The sequence below is a fragment of the Zalophus californianus genome, chromosome 15, assembly GCF_009762305.2.
Source record: "Zalophus californianus isolate mZalCal1 chromosome 15, mZalCal1.pri.v2, whole genome shotgun sequence".
NCBI lineage: Eukaryota > Metazoa > Chordata > Mammalia > Carnivora > Otariidae > Zalophus > Zalophus californianus.
This window is the reverse complement of record NC_045609.1, coordinates 83,365,854-83,386,671: the sequence shown is the minus strand read 5'-3', so window position 1 is coordinate 83,386,671 and position 20,818 is coordinate 83,365,854. Positions and strand designations below refer to the sequence as shown.

At 44.3% G+C, this 20,818-nt stretch overlaps 1 protein-coding gene across 5 annotated transcripts in view; it reads right to left on the bottom strand.

Moving 5' to 3' along the window:
• The window catches only part of DOCK1 (dedicator of cytokinesis 1), a 495,128-nt gene that overhangs the window by 305,796 nt on the left and 168,514 nt on the right, over positions 1-20,818 (bottom strand). For all 5 annotated transcript variants that reach the window (XM_027591584.2, XM_027591585.1, XM_035724125.1 and 2 more), the window contains 2 exons: positions 19,212-19,318; positions 1,648-1,775 (listed from right to left, as the gene is read on the bottom strand). In XM_027591584.2, coding sequence (XP_027447385.1) covers positions 1,648-1,775; positions 19,212-19,318 — 235 coding nt within the window. The remainder of the gene's footprint in view (positions 1-1,647; positions 1,776-19,211; positions 19,319-20,818) is intronic.

Genomic DNA, 20,818 nt, shown 5'->3' with positions numbered 1-20,818 from the left:
AGATAGCAAACCACAGATTGCTCTGCACCAACAATTGCGTAGAATACAATGTATTTATTTTGGCACACTATCTAAAATTCATAGTGTGCCACAGATTTTTTTTCCATCAGTAAAAATTTGCTCTGTTATTTTGTGTGTGATGGGATTCTTGATTCTTCGTCAGGAACTTAGAAGTTGTTTAGATATGTCCCCTAGGTGCTCACATACAAGGCTCGGGCAGGCACCACCTCCATGACAAGGCTGGGCCATACAAGCTTCTTCACTCCCAACCTTCTCCCCTTTAAGAAAAGGGAAGGCCCTGGAATGGGGCCGCTGGAGGCTGGCTGTTGGATTAAGGCTTCTAAAACCTTTCAAAGGCAACTCCCCCGGAAGAGCTGATATAACCACCCTTGCTATGAAGTGATTTAATCTGATCTCCTTCTTCAATGGCACTAACCAGGCTCTGAGAGCATGAGCCCATGCAGGAAGGAAGTGGGCAGGACAGGTAAGTGCATGGGTTGACTGGGAAGGTGTCCAGAGGTCATGTGGGGGAGGGCACAGATTAAGCCCTGCTGACCTTAAAAACCTGGCCCATCTGTCTCCTGCTAGAGGCACAGATGGGTGGACAAGGACCTATATGCCTTTCCACACACACCCCAAGAATCAGGAGGATGTGTGCACGGGTGCACAAATGTGTATGGGGGGGGAGGGTACTGTTGGGGATGGGAAGCCATAGGGTCAGATTTTCCATATGCACTTGCACCAACTTCTGATTAAGAAAAAAGGTCAGTGGACTAGGCATACAATTTACAAATACAAAAGGAAATACCATTTAAAAAGAAAGAAAAAGCTAAAAAAGCACAGAAAGAAATTACTTGTGGGGAGAGGAAGGTGGGAAAGGAGGCAGAGAGCCATTGTTCTCAAAACTCTCAGAAGCACCAACAACTTAAAAACAAAAACAAAACAAAACAAAACAAAACCCGGGGCGCGTGGGTGGCTCAGTCAGTTAAGCGTCTGCCTCCGGCTCAGGTCATGATCCCGGGGTCCTGGGATCGAGCCCCGCATCGGGTTCCCTGCTCAGTGGGAAGCCTGCTTCTCCCTCTCCCACTCCCCCGGCTTGTGTTCCCTCTCTCGCTGTATCTGTCTCTCTCTCTGTCAAATAAATAAATTTAAAAAAAAAATATTTAAAAAAGCTCTGGAGTTCCTCTCCTATCCCCAGCATCTCTCACCCTCTCTAAAAAAAAAAAAAAAAAAAAAAAACTCTGTGCGTGCATTACTTTAAAATAAGAATTGACAAAAAGAATATAGATAATTAGCCTTCATTTGTTTATTTCTACTTTTTAATATCAAAGCCATTTTCTGACCTTAAGGATCAAAATCTGTCTTGGGGAGGCATTCACCTGATTAAGTCAGGGGAAAAACTTAAAGATTTTTAACTTGGAAGAATACACATTTTAATATCAGTATCTCACTTTATACAAAAATAAGAACCATTGAAGGGTACCACTCAACAGAGAGACAGAGGCTAACCCTGAAAATTAAGGTCATTTCTTTTTAAACGAATCCAACGTGCCTTTGTGCAGTGAGGCAGGGGCTCATGGGGATTATAAGGGGACCCCTGCTGCCAGGTGGACAAAGACAGCCTGAGCAAGCACAGCCATTACTCACCACATCCTTCCTGTACAGAACCTCGAGGATGTTGCTGAGCAGGTGGCAACAGGCCTCCAGGTCTTCCTGTCTCTCCAGATGGTACTTGAGCTGATCCGTCATCATGGGAAGCAGGATCTCTCTGCAGTCTGCAGGGGACATGGAGCTGCCAGTCAGCAGGAGACCCACCAAGATACAACTCTATTTGCTAGAAGCTTATTTTCCTAGCACATTACATTGTTTTCAAGCATGTTATATTTACTTTCTTCCAAATGTGAAACTGGCATCTGAGGGGGTCAGATGGCTGGATATGAGGAAATCACTTATCCTCCTCTGTAAATACTTTACACACAAGCAGGCGTGCACACATCTATGTGTGTGTCTCCTTGTAAATATACAATAACAATCCACAAACATATATAAACACATTGACATATACATCCCCTAGTGTGCAGACAGATAGAAAACACAAACGCACCAGATGGGGTTTTGACTAGTTTTCTGTGCGGAACTATAAATTCACTGACTTAACAACTTTTAAAGAAATACTAGTTACAACAAAAATTATTTGAATTGCAGCTACTACTATTATTTTTTCCGAGGAGGACCAAAGCGTGGTTTCATTCTGCTCCCATATGCCTCGTAAATTAAATAAAGGTTTCTGAGCTCAGCCGAGTCATAACCAACTAAATTCCCTGCTTGATCTTTGCTCACTCTGGGACAACTTTCTGGTAGGCTCACACCTGCAGAGACAGTTTGCAGAGAGCTGAGGACTCCGATTCTGGAAAGAGGTTATCGGAGTGGAAGGTCTCCTCCCTTCCAAGCAGGGACATCTTGAGCAGCTCAGGTTAGCTCTCTTGAGTCTCAGATTCCTCATCTCTAACACGGACACATGGCACTAGCTACTCACAGGTTTGGGGTACAATGTACTCCTACATGGTTAAGTGCTAAGGCCTGGGCCTCATTAGATGCTTAGGACAAGGTACTTGCTCTTATGACCTAACACAGATACAGGTGAGGAGCGACAGCCTCTCTCTGGCTCAGACCCCCGCGCTAATGCACGGGCATGTGAAGGGGGGAGCCATGGGGAACGAGCACTGAGCCTGGAGATGAGAGTCAGGGAGGCCTCCCCCAGGGAAGCAGTACCTTCACCTGCTGGCAAGAGGAATAGTAATTTCTCACATGGGGCAGGAAACCAAAGAATGGGAAACCTGTACACAAAGTCAGGCAGGCAGGCGCATAGGGCACATTTAGGAGGCACATGCAAACACTTCTCCGAAGAAGACATAAACATGGCTAATAGACACATGAAAAAATGTTCATCATCATTAGCCATCAGGGAAATTGAAATCAAAACCACATTGAGATACCACCTTACACCAGTTAGAATGGCAAAAACTGACAAGACAAGAAACAACTAATGTTGGAGAGGTTATGGAGAAAGGGGAACCCTCTTACACTGTTGGTGGGAATGCAAGTTGGTGCAGCCACTTTGGAAAACAGTGTGGAGGAACCTCAAAAAATTAAAAATAGAGCTACCCTATGACCCAGCAATTGCACTCCTGGGTATTTACCCCAAAGACACAGATGTAGTGAAAAGAAGGGCCCTATGCTCCCCAATGTTCATAGCAGCAATGTCCACAATAGCCAAACTGTGGAAAGAGCCGAGATGCCCTTCAACAGATGAATGGATAAAAGATGTGGTCCATAGATACAATGGAGTATTACCCAGTCATCAGAAAGGATGAATACCCAACTTTTACATCAACATGGATGGGACTGGAGGAGATTATGCTAAGTGAAATAAGTCAAGCAGAAAAGGCAATTATCATATGGTTTCATTTATTTGTGGAACATAAGGAACAGCCTGGAGGACATTAGGAGAAGGAAGGGGAAAATGAAGGGGGGAAATCAGAGCGAGAGATGAACCACGAGAGACGATGGACTCTGAGAAACAAACTGAGGGTTCTGCGGGGGGGGGGGTGGTTAGCCCGGTGATGGGTATTAAGGAGGGCACGTACTGCATGGAGAACTGGGTGTTATACGCAAACAATTAATCATGGATCACCACATCAAAAACTAATGATGTACTGTATGGTAGCTAACATAACATAATAAAATAAAAATTAAAAAAAAAAGAGGCACATGCACAGAAGGAGGGGTGGGGGAGAAGCGGGGGGACGTAAGAACCAAAGAACGTCCAGATTTTCATTTGTTTTTTAGACAGGATCAGAGAAAAGGATGTTCCGAATATTAAACAATAAGGCAACAAACACAAAGGAGATTAAAGACAAAATATAATTATTGATTGTCTCTTCCAGTTGGGAAATCCCATTTAAGTCTCTGCTTGTGACACCAGCCCAGCCACCGCTGTTCCCTTTAAAGTGTGGAGCATGAGAGAGAAGACAGCAGAGTTCTGGAACATGAGACAGACTTAGCTTGTTTTTAGGACTGTACATTTTAGGGCTTACATTAATGACACATAAAAACATGTTCTGCGCTGTTTCCTGAATTTTTTTAATAAGAGAAAATGGAGCATGCAACACTGAAATGGTTCTTACAAGTATGCTGAGACCCACTTAGAAGACTTCCCCAAGGACCACACGGTAATGGATGCCCAAGGGTGCAGGCAGGAGCCATGAGGACGAAGAAACAGCACAAACCCTTCTGTTCCACCTACTTCCAGGGAACCACATGTAGGAAGCCCATGCTAAGGCTTTTTCAAATCCCATTTTGATTGATCCCCTGAAAAGGACTAACAGCAACTCTGTTTTTCCAGAAACAGTTTGGTCCAGTGATTATATGATTTCACTTGCTGACAATGAGAGTAGTCAGTACTTAATGCGTGAGGTGCTGACATGCTATGCATCTTCAAGACAGAGGCCAAGCTCACCCTCCTGGCTGTAATGTCGGGAATCACCAGAGGCCAGGGAGTGAGACACACAGCACGTGGAGAGGCGCTATCCTGCGGGGACCATGAAGGACCCTCCATGTCTGTGTTCACGGATGTCAGGGGCCCTCACGTGATTCCCTTACCTTCTCAGCCCACAGCCCCATAAACTCACAAGGGAAATGCTCCAAAGCGCCAAGGCCTGCGATCTGTGTAGGAGCATGCACAGGTGTCAGAGAGCAGCCCGAGACCAAGCCAGTCCAAGGGAAATGCCCCAAGAAAATTGCCCATGTCAGCGAAGGCAGCCTGGAAATGCATCAGTTCCAAACGCTGACCCACTGGACACATGAATCCCAGAAGCACCCCAAGCCTAGTGTCTTTCCTACAGAATCTCAACACTCACAAATGACATCTGCCCCCAGTAGGTCTTGGCATGCTGACCTGAACCACAAGGCCACATCCAGTGTAAAGACTACATACCAACCTCCTCGAACCCAATAGGCTGGGAAGGTCTTCCTGGCAAACCTGTCCGGGTCCAAATCTACTTGTGTCCATCCCCACGGCCCCTGGTGGGACATCTCCAGTATGATGGTCTTCATTCCCTTCTGTCTAAAACACACCACCCAGCTTGACCACCCTCACCAGGGGGCCAAGCCGTTGGCTGCCCCGTCCACTGGTTCATCCCGACCACGGCCACCATCCTGGAGGGAAGTCAGATTTCCAAGACATCTCAGAGGGAGAAGTTGGAGCCACAAAGCCCTGGACCCCACAACATGATAAAGGAAAACAAATGACTGTCAGCCAGACAAAACAAGCGTAGGAGGAACCCAACACAGGTAGAAGACCAGTCCAGCGTGGGAAGAGGAGTGTGTCCGTGAACAGTCCCAGAAAATCAGAGGAACACAGTTCTGGACTCAGAGATGGCAGAAACGTCCCTCCAGGCACCGGGACCCAGGTGCCCTGGCCAAAATCCATCTCTTACCACCCCATTTATCTGTCATGGTAGACAAGCAGTTGCTGACTGCCCCATTCTCAGAGGTAATTGAGTGTGTTAGTGTCATCTGTCAGAATTACTCCAGGGTGAGGAAGTGACGGCTGCCCTGTTCATCTTCGGCAGGACACGCTGTAAGCCACCTTCGCTACCCGGGGGGAACGCCCACCTTCTCCCCAAGCCAGGGGTCTGCGTGTTAGCTGCACCTGTTTGTTATCCAGCTTCTCTTGATGAGAAATGACAACACTTTTTGGAAACTTCACTGCCGTTTTGTCACAGAGAAAGACATTTCATTCTCTTAGCCCCCAGAGAACATAAAAATCATCCTCCTGATGGGACCCATAACCACAAGCTGGATGTTTCTAGTAGCCACAGGAGAATATAGCTCATCTGTCCTTCGTCATTCTCCCCACCCGAGGCTGGTCACAGGAAAGTGGGGAAAGGGAGCAGCACCCTTCACTGGAAGGAGGAGAGGAGCCCATGCCGCCAGAAGGACTTTATGAAAGCAGCCTGACACCCCAGTGTCAAGGTGGTGACCTCCCAGCCCCAGAATGGAGCTCTGGAGACAGGCAGCCAAGGCGCACTGCTTTCCTCAAAGACCCTGCTGACCTCACCACACATCTCTTGCAGGTCTCCAAGGACTGAGGGTCACAGGGTGGCAGCACTCCTCAGAAACACGTCCCAGGCCCTCAGGAAGAAAGGCAATGCCCCAGAGACCTGGAGAGGCTGGGAGGACCAAAACCGGAGGCTGGCCGATCAGCACATCTTGTTGGTGACCCGTGATCTGCAGGCCCCAGGATGGTCCAAGGACAGACCGGGGTGCAGTAGGGCCCCAGACACCCGGTGTGTGGACCACCGCAAATGACCACTGGTTCTACCATCCTTGCGGGGATCTAATCTCCATGAGAGAAGAGGGCTTGTTCTCACCCAAGGGGAGTAGCGCCCACACGTACACTAAGACCTGATTTTGTGTGTGTGTGTGTGTGTGTGTGTGTGTGTGTGTGTGTGTGCTCCTGTTAGCAGGACAGCTGTCACACGTGTCCCTTGTTCTTGGTCTGTAAACCACCTCGCTCGCCTCCTGTTTGGTGAGAAGAAGGGACCTGTGGTCAGAGCCGCCCTGTCCTGTCCTTGGAAGACATCAGGAAGAAGAGGCATCATAACAAGATCTCTCCCATTTCTGGTGACGGGACGGCCTCCGGGCCAGCCGAGACGGGAGTGTGCAGGTACACGTGTGCATGTGCGGACACAGGTGCGAGAGCTGGTGTGGGTCACCTGCCATTCCAGATGCACCGGATCGAGTGACAGGTGTGCGGCGAGAAGCCAGTGTGCCTGCCAGTGCTGTCCCAGTTCCTCAGCTGCCCCCGCCAGGGCCCAAAGGACACAGGGTCCCCAACCTCATCTCTCAAAGGGCATCTCTTACTCCACATTTCAGTGATTTCCAGCTTCTTCAAGAAGTGGTGGGCACAAGTTCCAAGTGACATGCAAGTCTCTCAAATTTTACCAACAGGTCAAAACAAAAACTGTAGAGCACAGAGGAAAGTACAACACACACACTCACCACACCCACTCACACACACACCATACACACAGCACACACACACCACACACTCATACCACAAACACACATACACACCACACACACTCATTACACACACCACACTCATACCACAAAGACATATACACACCACACTCACACCACTACACACACAGCACACATACACACTACACACCACACATACTCACACACTACATGCACACTGAGCAAACACACATTCATGCTTACAACGAAGAATTCTAAAGCATCAGATGCAGCCTCTGACAGCTGAGAAAGAAGAATCTCCTTTCATATTCTGAATGTCCCAACTCGGTGTCCTGAATACCCTGCCCCATGAACAGAGTGCCGTTTCTCTACCATGATTGATACCAACAGTCCAATTAGGTTCAAGGCAGATGCCCTGGGACACTGACAATCCCCCCCCCCAAAATAAACAAACAAACCTTTACATTTTAACAGGAAAACATATTTTAACAAACTACCCACACATAACCATTTGGAAAACAGCTACAATAAATATTTGACTAGAAGCCTAGGAACCTGGGTCACTCTTCAATTTTGGGAAAGGCTTTACTCTGATTAAGGTTCAGCTTACCCACACACATTAGGAAATTATAAAATCCACCCTGCTTACTCTTTGCTTTGGATCTTGGGCAAGTTACCTCTACTCTCTAAGCCTTAATTTTTTTATATGCAAAATGGGACTGTGTTTATCTCTGAGGTTCACTGTGAGAATCACATCATATAATGTGTGCATTTGGCAAATAGGAGCGTTCAATAAATGGGAGCTGCCAATAACAGTAACAGAAAAAAACATCATTATACAAAGTCAGCCTTTTCAACAAAAAGTACACAAAGACAAATGCCTCAGAGCTGCACTATCTAATAGGGTAGCGAGTGCGCACTTGAAATACAGCTGGTGCCACAGAGGAATAGAATTCAAATTTAGTTAATTTTTAAGTAATTAAAACATAAATGTAAAAAATGATACTTGCTTATTGGAAACATTAGTATGGAAGATTAGAACAACTTGAGTATGGGAATTTACTTTTCAGTCGAAAATTTTATGAAATGTTCAAAACACAGATTAAGTATCTGTGATGAAAATGTAGCATCCAAATTGAGATGTGCTATTGGTGTCAAAAACACACTAGATTTCAGAGACTCGGTATGGAAAAAAATGAATAGAAACCAGGTCATTAGTAATATTTAGACTGAAGTCATGTTGAGATGGTATTTTAGATAAATCATTAAAATTAATTTCAGCAATTGCATTGTACTTTTTTTTTAATGTAGCCTCTAGAAAATTATAAATTGCATTTGTGCCTCACATTGATTTTTGTCGGACAGCCTGGTCTCATAGTATGCTCGGAAGCAGATGTTAAAGACCTCCTGTGTGATTTCTCATTTTAATGAACTGGTGTTCAACACTGGAAGGAAAACGAAGGCCACCGCAGACCTCTCCTATCAGATCTATTTTCACATGGGTGTGACCACAGGGCTTGGGAGCGCCGGACTGGAGTGGAGGCAGAGATAGAACCCACAGGGAAGCCAGAACTAGCTAGCACAATTCTGCGTTTCCCTGCCGGACGAGGGAAATGCAGGCAGCCCAGTGGACGCGGACTCCACACCAATCAGCTGTGGGGGTCAGAAGTCCCAGCGGACTCCACACCAACCAGCTGTGGGGGTCAGAAGTCCCAGCGGACTCCACACCAACCAGCTGTGGGGGTCAGAAGTCCCAGCGGACTCCACACCAACCAGCTGTGGGGGTCAGAAGTCCCAGCGGACTCCACACCAATCAGCTGTGGGGGTCAGAAGTCCCAGCGGACTCCACACCAACCAGCTGTGGGGGTCAGAAGTCCCAGCCACCCTTCCACAACCCCCTCTCCCAGGGTGATCCACTGTGCTTACAGACAGCAATAATTCAACATCTGTTCATCCTCAGCTGTGCGGGCTGCAGCCATGAGGATTAATGCTCTGGTAATGGGCACAAAGTAAAAAATATTAATCTTTATAAAAGGTATTCAACAGGCATCATCAGCTTATAAATGTCCAAGTAGAATATCCGTCTATAACCCCATCATGGCTCTACATTAAAGCAAGATGCAAATACGAGAATGAATTTGTACCATTTAAAACATTCGTTTTATGAACACTGAGTAATGTGCTGCTTAATTTTTAGTTTGGTCACATTAAACAAATGATCCATAAAGTGCATTTAATAACCTTGAGCCTGTTACACGGAACTGAGATCCAGATTAACACTTTTAATGAGAATTAAACAGTAGGAACTATATAAGTGGGGGATGCTTGTTGCTCATTTGTTATAGACACTCATCTTATTTTTCAACTATCTAAGAACTCTGTACCCACATGATTCAATTTGTTCAAATGATTTTCTCCCTCAAGTTTTCAAACAACAGAAATGCAGGAAATGGGAGTCAGCAATGGAAGGGATCACAGGAGCCATCTACTTATGTCCAGATTGACAGATGCGGGTACCAGGTGCCAGAGAGAAGGGATGTGCAGGGATTGTGCCACTAAGCAGCCGAGCCAGAATTAGGTGCCTGATCCCAAAGCCACAGCTCCTTAGAATAAATGATACATGCATGTACCCACATGTAGTTCAGGAATCTTTACATGTCAAATGCAGATTACATTTTTCCAAGTTATCATTTTAATATAACAAGTCATAATCATTGGTAGTACCAGGAGAATCAAATTGAGCAACCCTACGTATGTCATTTTTTCTTTTTTGATTTCCTTTTTCATTTCCTTTTCCATTTTGCCTCTTTGTCTGTGAAATCAAGAAATACAACTGCCCTGCACCATATTTCTATTCCTATCATATGGTAACACCTTCATAAATATTTTGGTCAGAAGCTCCTCAGTGCCACTTGGCTGAGTGCTGAAATTATCAGGAATAAGATAATCTGCATGTCAGCTTTGAGGTACCCAATGTCATGGAATTTTAACTGACAGGATGACATTAAAATTAAAAGAATCCATGGGGTGCCTGGGTGGCACAGTCGGTTGAGCGTCTGACTCTTGGTTTCTGCTCAGGTCATGATCTCAGGATCATGAGATCGAGCCCCATGTCAGGCTCCACGCTCATGGAGTCTGCTTGAGATTCTCGCTCTACCACTCCCTCTGCCCCTCTGCTCATGTTATCTCTCTCTCTCTTTCTCTGTCTCTCACTCAAATAAAAAAACTCTAAAAAAAAAAAGTTAAAAGAATCTTGGAAATTGGATGGAGAATGTGGTAGCATATAGATTGTATAGCAATGGGAAAAGAAGCTGATCAAAGGTATCTTCTGGATGAAGCCACTGGACCTAGTACAATATGTGTCATCTTTTTGGAAGAATGAATGGGACAGCAGATTATTTTGTATCCCTCAGTTCTGAGAAGTTTAATAATAGGAGTTAAACATTCATTCACATTGTAGTAATAAATAATTTTTCAGAAGAAAGAAATGAACGAACAACCAACGGACAAAAATCACAAATGAGTCCCATTAACAAGCAGATGAAAAACTAGATGAAAAAATTAGAGTCAAGTAAAATCCTGGGGAATATTACGTGAGCAGTGCCAGTCAGGCCAGGAATCCAGTCTGTAGGTAGATGGAAGTGCCTTAAGGAGGTGGCTTGGTAAGTTCAGAAGGAATTCTACAGGTCTGCCAGTCCTTGGGCAGAATCTTACCACGTAAAGGATGAGAAAATAAAGAGACAATATACAGAGCTGGGATGTGGTGTGCATTATTTTAACCAGGAGAGTGAAGACAGCCAAGAACATATAGGTCTTGGTCAATGTACTCCAGCACACACACAGTATTTTGTTACTACGCACGCTTGTTCAGATCATTTTCTGCCATCTGTCACCCTATATATTCCTAAAAACTCTCTAGCTCATTTTAGCCTTCCTTACTTAAAAATGTACAGGACCATACTGAAATCTGGGGATTGCTGCTTCAAGGATCACTATGCTCTGTCAAACTTATACCTTATTCACTTTATGGAAAAGACTAGAGTTGCTTAGCATCATAGCCACATTTGTTGCACCTAAGTGGAGCTTCTGAACTTTGTACTCATTAAAATTTTCATAAATGTTTTCTCATGGTGGTAAATTCTTTGTAAATAAATTGGCTTCCAAGACTGAGTTGACCAGCTAAGATTAAAAACCCACAAACAGCAACAACAAAAAAGCCCACAAACTCCTGTTTGCCCTTGACAATGAAATGTGTATGTTAAAAACAGTGTCAAAACCCTATAGTCCAGTCCACTCCATCTTGAGGGATGGTTTGTGCACTCAGGGAAGGGTTTATGCAACAGAAAATGAATGGGGTCTTCAAGGAGAACCAGGGAGATGACAGACTGACCTGGGGCTCCCCCCAACTGTCCCAGGCAAGTTACTATAGGTAACCTATCATGTGGGTTCAGAACTAATCTCATATGGTTCGGAAGGAATCATGAACTGGGGAGACTCAGAGACTTGCCGTCCTGATGTCCTGTGTGAGCATGAACAGATACAGGACAACAGAGGCAGCCTCTTCTAAGGTTGCTGTTCTTGCTCCCAACATCAAGCAACAGGGATAGGAGCCCACCCAGAGGTGGGTACAGAACAAGGGATCAACAGACTATGATAAAGGTCGGACCAACTACACACTGAGGAACTACCAGTTTGATCACAGATAAGAGTCCCAACATACACACAAGAAAGAAAAAAGTAGGACAACTCCATGAGCACAACACTGCATTTTTGTTTATTTATTTTTGCATAGTTTTACATTTCTTTGTTTGTTTATCCACATATTTGTATTTTATATTGTTCCATATGGCATTTGAAGTGAATTCTGTATTCAGAATGTATTATTCATATAGTTTAAGAACAGAGTTGGCGATGGATTTCTAACAAGGCCACTCCTTAATCAGCACCACAGTGGTGGACAGCTCCCTGCTTGGGATTTTGTTTACAAATTAGCAGGACTTGTTGCTTAACTCCTGGGCCCTTACCTGTAAATTAAGAGAATTACTTGTTCCAATTATACATTTTTAAGCCGATGGCTCTGAAGCCTCCCAGAGGAATCAAACTTGCTAACCAACAGTCCTGAGCACATGGTAGGTGCTGAACAAATTATAATGGAATGGAAATGGATATAATTAAGAAACTGAAATTGAGTTCACCCTCCTAGATTCAATAAGCCCTTTCTAAAAGCCTGCACAGTTTTAACAGACAGTCTTTTCAAACACTCATATAATGAATGATATAGAGTGATACACAGAATGAGGTATGAAAAAGGTATAGTACTTTACAGGTAAAGATTAAAATTGTCTCAAAAAGGGGCGCCTGAGTGGCTCAGTTGGTTAAGCGACCGTCTTCGGCTCAGGTCATGATCCTGGAGTCCCGGGATCGAGTCCCGCATCAGACTCCCTGCTCGGCAGGGAGTCTGCTTCTCCCTTGGACCCTCCCCCGTCTCATGCTCTCTCTCTATCTCATTCTCTCTCTCAAATAAATAAATAAAATCTTAAAAAACAAAAAAAATAAAAAAAAAAATAAAAAAAAATAAAATTGTCTCAAAAATAGAAGAGGAGAAAATGATTTCACATTCCACCATTATTTCAAGAACTAGTCTTTGGGGTTCAAAGCTAGTAACATTCCTTAGAAGTTATCAGCACGACTAACCAATTAAAGTATCCTGGAATGCTATACATGTGGTACGTTACGTGACTGTGTCGCATGAAGGCCCCAACCCCAATTTTTCTTTCTGTACAATATATCCCTCAAGTTAATAAAACTACTGCAGAGTAGCTCTGGGTTTGAGATCCCTTCATTCAAGAGAAATAGCTCTCCATTCTTCACAGTGGAGAAGTTCAAGAGATTTTATTTTGATTTGTTTATGGATCAAAGCATTAAGAAGGCATATTTTATTATAAATCTGTATTAAACATGTAGCTATTCTTTCTACAATTTAAAGCAGAAGTTGATTGATAGAGTGATTTTAAGAAATATAAATTTTATATCTAGGATTAATCACAACAAAAACAGTCTGGAAATCTGACATCAGTATTTCCTAATAGCTAGTCCCATCGGTCTCTGAGCCTTTGCCCTCAGATTTCAAAGGGCTGCTGTAACTAATGTTTCTACCATTAAAAAGGAGAGTTTCACTCTGCTTGGTAACTGGAAGAATCATTCACCTTGAAAATAAGCATGAGGAAAATAATTTAAGCTCTCTAGGCCTACATTTTGAAGAAGCTCCGTATTGTTCAAAAATGGAACACAAATGAAGTTTTATGAGGCTGACGAACACAGTCTAAAAGGAGCCTGTTTGCTACATTGAAAGAAAGAGCCATGGGAATGGCCAGAAAATGAGGGGATGGCACACTTCCCATTCCTACTCACTGCTAGATTCCAACCATCAGGGGAAAAAAACAAACCCAAAAATGGAAAACAAACAAAGGGGTGCCAATGAATAGCAAGCTTAAAACAACGTAATCCACCAAGAGTATTAAACTCCTGTCAAGACTATAAAGGGATTACCTTGCCACTAAGTCTTCACATCTTTACTCTTCAAATCTTATCCTACCTTGCAAAACCCAAAAAATTTAAGACACAATGGTAAGTACATAATAAGCTCTAAAGAAAGTCTGTCGGTTGGTTTGGTCTCACTTTCAATACGGGAATATGGAAAGGTCAGTCCTGAAAGACAAAGATGATACAGTGTTAACTGGCATGAGTCCTCCCAAAGGTCTCCAGTTCATAGCCACGGTAGAAAGGAGCCCATGTGGGTGGGAGCGTGTGTTCCAGAAGCTCTCTCGCCTTAACTCAGAGGCATCTTGCAAGTATGTCCAATACTCTTGACTAATCTGAAAGTTAATGCTATCTCAGGTTGATTCCTTTTTTCCCCAATTGTTGTAACATTAACGTAAGACATTTTTGTGGGCATAAATCCTAAACCTTGGTGTCCCAGCGTTTATTTTAATTACACTGAAACTTTTCATTTCTATAATAGGATTTAAGCTTTAATTTTCACAGCTTTTGTCAGATATGTGGGCAACACTATAATCACAGGGGAACAAAGCTACAAATGCACAAATTATGAAGCTCTGACCTTTCTGTCTCTTTGTATCTTGCTTTGAAAATCTGCTCACTCCACACCACAGATTATATGCAAGTCATCTTTTTGTGAAGCACATAATCTATTTAACCAGCTTTCAAGTACTCAAGTCACATCGAGAGACAGCGCTTGGAAGCCATTACCGCCCATTCATTGGCTCTCGTGCACAGCATGCTAAGGAGTCGGACGCCCTTCGCCTCCGCTCAGGCGCAGGAACATCCAAGGTGGAGTGCAGACACCAGCCTGGGGACCAGCCCCTCTGCACATCCTCCCTTTCCCGAAACAAAGTCATTCGCTCTTTAAATACCACCGTACTTGTGAAAAGCCATGCTATTGACATGCTGTGGTGGCTAGGATTTGCTTCAAAATATCTGGGGGAGGAGCACAGAGATAAAAACAAGACCGAGCAGGACTTGATACCTCCGGAAGCCCAGTGAGGAGTCCGCAGGCACGGCACAGTCTTCTTTCCATTCTTCTCTATGATGAAAACTTTCAGTAATTTTAACAAAATCTATCTTGAATCCAGAGGCAGAGCTGAACTGTCCCCCTCCCCCACCTCACATTTCCACAAAACTGAGGAAGAACTAAATTGGGAGCAAAAAGATGATCTTGATTTTACAGAACTTTTCACGGATGACCCTCCACAGCTTAAGTCCCTCACGAGTCTTCTTTTTCCATCTCTCCTTATGTTATTCCTCCTCAAAGACAACTCCTTCCTCCTCCATGATCAATCCATTCAGAGCCAAGAGTACGAGAGATAGCCAGCTTCCCTGTGCAAACACACAACGTCTCCTCCCCTAAGTCAAATGAACTACATATGTATGCAACAGATCACCCTTCCTTCTCTGTGCTGCTCCCTGAGAGAAGTACTGGATGTGGACATCCATGTCCATTTTTGTTCATGCAAAAATATGCACTGCGGACATGCCTGACGCCAGGCACCGTCCTAGGAGCTACCAATCAAGCAGCTACAACGTGAACAAGAAGGCCATGCTCAGGGATCTCTCATGCGAGGGAGAGACCACAGATAAAAAGCAAGCCAAAAAGAAGAACTGAAGAACTATGCCATGATTCCAGTTGGTGGGGAGGGGCAGGGGCAGGCTTGGGGTGGAGTGGCTGGGGGTGTTCTGTGCAGAGTGATCAGAGCACCTCTCAGAGAAAGCTCCCTATAACCCTTTTCTTTATTTGATCCAGGTCTACTGACTTTTAGCTCATATTTGACATGATAATTACCCTCCCTGATGAGGGCAAGATCTTATCTGCCATTTTCCACTGAATCCTCCACAAAAATGAGAGACAGAGCTAACGTTGACCGACTGTGCCCTAAATCACAGCACTATACATATATTCATCTTCAAAATGTAGGATATGGGCAACAAGAACAGGGCAGGTGAGGAAGCTGAAGCCAGGAGGGTAACTTGTCGAAGGTCAGTGAGTGGGCAGGTACTAGAGGCAGGATTTGAACCCAGGCAGTGTGATCATAAAGCCCACGCACTCAGTCTTACTGTGTACCCCCCGCCCTCATCACAGAGAGGCCTTCAGAAATACATAGTTCTTGATTAATGAGGAAGTAAAATCATTTGTAGGAGAAATGATGCAAACAAGTCATTCATTCATTTCTTTCTTTATTTTTTACAAATCAAAGTTAAAGGAGAGGGCCACGGGCTCAGAGTCAAGGCTGAGGGTGCTGACAGGCAACCACGCGCTGTGAGCAGTCAAGTCTCCAGGGCCCTGGTGCACTGGCTTTATCGGCACACTATGTGGCAGACATCCGCCGTGGCCACCGGGCCCACCTCAGCTCCTGAAAAGCCTTCTTACACCTGGGAGAGATCTATTACGAGCTGTGCCTCCCCCGTACAGAAGTCGGGACAAGGCCACAGCCACTCCTGCAACAACTGTAAGGCAGACTTGTGTTCCAGGTTCTCTCGGGAGCCCTGATGCAACTGGAAACAAGCCGTGGGCGGGACAGCTCTGTGCAGAGCTCCCACTTCCTTCGACCAGGGTGGCGGCTGCAGAAGAAGCAGGAGTCGCAAGGCCCTGATCCAGAAGGAGCACGGCGGCTGGGACACCTGTGCATGGACAGTGACAACGAGAGCAGCTGAGGTGTCCACACCCATTTGGGTCAAATGACCCTCTCTGCCAAAACACACATCTCCTGCCATAGCTTAGCAAACTCAGCTGGATCATCCAACCTCCGTTTCCGTGTCCTTCAGAGGACAGAGAAGCAGCAGTTGGGAAAACAAGGCTGAAACAGGGCCTGCCCCAGCCTACTGGGACCCATGCCTGGCAAAGGAAGGCCTCTCTGCAGAACAGCAACCCCAGTGTCAGTGTTCCCAGCCAGCCTTGCTGCACACACATCAGCCTGGCACTCCCACCGAAGGGACACACCTCCAATACATTCTGTGGAATGTATTCGATATTGGAGGGAGGAGGAAAGCAACGTTTTAGAGCAAAGCAACTGAGTGAGTCCCTTCTACGAGTGAGGCAACGCACATGCCGGTGAGCAAAGACAGGGCCTGGAGCTCCCACTGGGGAACCCAGAGGAGCCACAAGGTCATGCACTGGGACCACATCCTCAACAGAACATTTACTACGGGCTAGCAGCTTCGGTGGCTTAAGGCAGCTAACTCTGGTTATATCCGGTTCTAGAACTCTGGACACGTGGGGCGGTAGGCTGACTGGCTCCACTGGGATCAGGAAGAGCACACAGACCACGACCATTGTTACAAATTAACAAGAACTGGAACAAAGCAGGAAAAGCAGGGCCATCACATCTCATCAGAAAATACTGTGGCTTCAGTGATTTATACCAAACGTGGCAGAGAATATTTTGCAAAAGTAATGACATCTTTGTGAGAACAGACCAACCGGAAGACTTCCACTGATTCATCTTTCCTGACAAGGAGGGAAGACGGCTGTAGGCTGCCTTGAAGAAGCAGGGAGCCTGCAGATGAGAAAAATCAGGGTTGTCTTCGAGATCCCTTTCCAGAAAGATTCTTAACACTTAAAGTCTGCAGGCAGGCAGGGGGGCGGGCGTGGGGCTTTCTTACATTGGACATCGGACAATGTATTCTAAAACACTTCCGGATCACCCGTGAGCATCTGGAAGTGAGTCTGGGCTGCCTGTGGTGGCTTAAGACAAGGGTACTGACTGGACAGCTGGGGGGCTGCTTCTAAGACATGAGGCTTCGGGTGAACTGTGGCTCTTAGAGCACATGCTCAGTCTCGACGCACATATTTCACACAACTGGACAGTCACCAAATACCACGGCTGACAAAATTACCAAAAATAAATAGAAAGGGTCCCTTCCAGCTTTCTACTAGCTAAGGAAATGAAGTTAAGTTTCACTAGAAGAAAACATTCCCTTGAAATGTATTCTTAAAAGAAGTTCTATTTTAAAATATTCTTAATTGAACCATTTATGTTTTAGGTCCTTATTCAAAGACAGCTAAGTGATATGTGGCACAAAGTTTTGCAACAGAAATTATGCAATACAAGGAAGAAGGACTTCCCTATATCAACAGTCAGTAAAAGAATAATCAATCCACTGACAATTGTTATTAACTGATAATTGTTCATTCAGTGAAGTGGTTTGTGGTGGTGGTGGTGGTGGTGGTGATGTGTGTCTTGGGGTTGGATGGTTAGGAGAAGGGACATCAATAACTTCCCTAATATAATCCAAATAGGAAACTTTCAGGGGATTTTACTTGTTCTGGTAAAAATGTCATCAATATGGAAAGAAACAATGAAGCAGAAGTCCCCACCCATCACCCCCATCATCATGCCCTCTTGAACCCCATTGTTGCACCAAACTTTAGAAGACACCTGGAGGATGAATAATTCAAGACCCAGCCCTCCAACGAGACCCTAAAACATGGACTGCCAGGATTGGTAGCTTAAAGAGATTTATGTGCCTCTGAATCCCAACCTATGGCAATAGGGGAGCTGACTTTCATTTATGCAAGTGAGCAATGGGCTTGTGGCCCAGACACAGAGGTTTGGAGGGGATGCAGAAACCCACTCACTTCTTGGTTTGCTGGTTTCTCTCAAAAAAGAAACACTCGCACTCAAATGAAGTCTTAACATTTTCGCTTAACAGAAGCCTTAGCTGTAAGTGTAAACTCCAGTGCAGTGATAAAAGTTCAAGCAAGAAATCAGTTTAAAACCAGCAGGAAAGCACAGGGTCCAGGAGCCCAGAAGATACAAAAGACTAATCTAGACATACCCTGAGCTCTCGGCGCAGCCAGGAGCTCAACAGGAAATCCCCAGGCAGGCTGCTCCATCCCTGAAACACCACACACGAGGACAAAAGAAAACAAATGCAAGAGCCAAATATCTGAACACAAACAGAAGAGGAGAAATCTGTGCCTCTCAGTCAGAATGTCACTCAACAGTCCCCACATCTGCCTCCACTAAATGATTTCGGTTGTGGAATTAGGCAAAGGTTTTAAGCTTTCAATAAAACTGCTTGACAAGTGTAAAATATTAATTCAATCTGTCCAAATAGAAAGAAAATGATTAATAAAAAGGGTAGGGAGATAACGTGGGGAAATAGAAGGTGTTCCTCAGGATAAATGAGTTGAGGAATCATTAAAATTCTTATTACTTTGAGCAGGGTTTGAGGAAACCCTGTCAAAGAATGCAAAATTGAGGAAAGACAACCATTATTTCTAAATTTAAAGAAAACTTGACATTTTTCTTTGCAACCATCTGAATGGAAGCAGGTGATTGCCTCCCCAGGATAGACAATCACACATCTTAAAGGCTACAATGTACGCTGATTATCTTAGGGCTTTGGTATACACCTAAATTACAGACTACGAGGTTTTCCCCTTCATCTTTCAATGATCTATTACTCCACTGTGTGTCAATTACCATTCTTCTTGTAGGGGCTAAATCTTCCTGTCTTGTAATGGAGCTGTTTTAATTGGTTGCAACCTCCACTCCCTGTTGGCATGGAGGAGAGAATTCAGAAGAGACAAGGCCTTTAGACAATGAATGATGTGACAATTTCATGGTTCTCAGGGTTCGACTCACCGTGGTGTGTGAAGAGGTCACTGTGAATGATTTCAATCAAGCAATACAGCTTCTGAATGGTCAGCAAACCCATGGGAACATTTAGGATGAAATCAGTAAACATTTTGCTATAATGAAAAACACAAGTGAAAAGAGTTTAGGGATAGATATACAGCAAAATGATCCACTGTGTTCAAGACGGTACCAAGCTGCAAGGTTATTAAATGGTGATTAAGCACTACCAGAATGTTGGAGATTGCCCATTATCCAATATGGGCCAAAATCTCATCCAATAAAATGATGCTTTAAAATGTTATTTTTCACTTCGTACCCACTCAAAGGGCTGTAATCCAAAAGAGAGACAACAACAAATGTTGGCTAGGATATGAGGAAACTGAAACCCTCATATCATGCTGGTGGGAATGTAAATCGGTGCAGCCACTTTGGGAAACTGCTGGATATTTCCTGAAAATGTTAAACCCAGTTACCATATGATCCAGCATTTCTACTCCCAGGTATATATACCCAAAAGAAATGAAAATACATATCCAACACACAACTTGGTACATGAATCACAGCAACATTACGCTTCATACTCAGTGGGGGAAAAACCCAGATGTCCATCACCTGAGCAGTGGATAAACAAGATGTAGTATAAAATTTATCCGTATCAAGGAATGAAGTTCTGACACACGCTGCAACACGGATGAACCTTGAAAACATTATGCTGAGGAATGGAGCCAGACACAAAAGGCCACATATTATATAATTTCATTCATATAACAAGCCTGGAAAAGGCAGAGCCACAAATACAAAAAGGCTGGGGAGGGGACAGAAAATGACTATTATTGACCACCGGGGATCTGACGGGTGATGAAACCGCCCCATAACTGGATCATGACGATAGGCACACGACTCTGTAAAAAATACTGAAAGCCATTTAATTAAACACTCTAAAACTGGTGAACTTTATATATGCGGATTATTCTCACTGGAGATTTTTTTTTTAACTTTACTTTTACAAACAGTCAATAAAAATATAGAGTCTTAGAAGAAGGGTTCCTGTTAGCAACAAAGAAAAGCCTTTCACCAATAATTATCGGCAAGTTTCTATAAAATAGTAATTCCAAGTACCAGCAAAGTTTGGGAAGACAGACACCAACATACTTTGGCAGAAGGTTGTTCTGACCTTTAGAGGGCAACTGAATAATATTTATTAAAAATCTTTTAAGAAAATGCAAAAAAAGAATAAAGGAAAGAGAAAACATAAGACCTGGTAATCCCACGTTACTGTTTATCCTAATGATGTAAATAAGAGCAAGATACTACAATTAAGCTACAAAAGAATTTATCCTAGCGTACTGCATAATAATTAAAACCGAAACCGAACCTAGCACCCCTAGAGCAAAGAGGCCTGTTCACTGTAATCAAAAAGCTGGGTTGGCCTTGAAGCACTACCACTGAGCAGCTCAGTTCTCAGGGATGAGTTACTTAGCATAAAAGTGGGCTAGTAACAGAACCGATGCCATACCACTGTTGCAAAGATTAACTGAACAATACATGGAAAGTGCTTTGTGTGGAGCCTCTTCTGTATGGAGAGAGCACATAATCGATGTCAGTGCCGACTG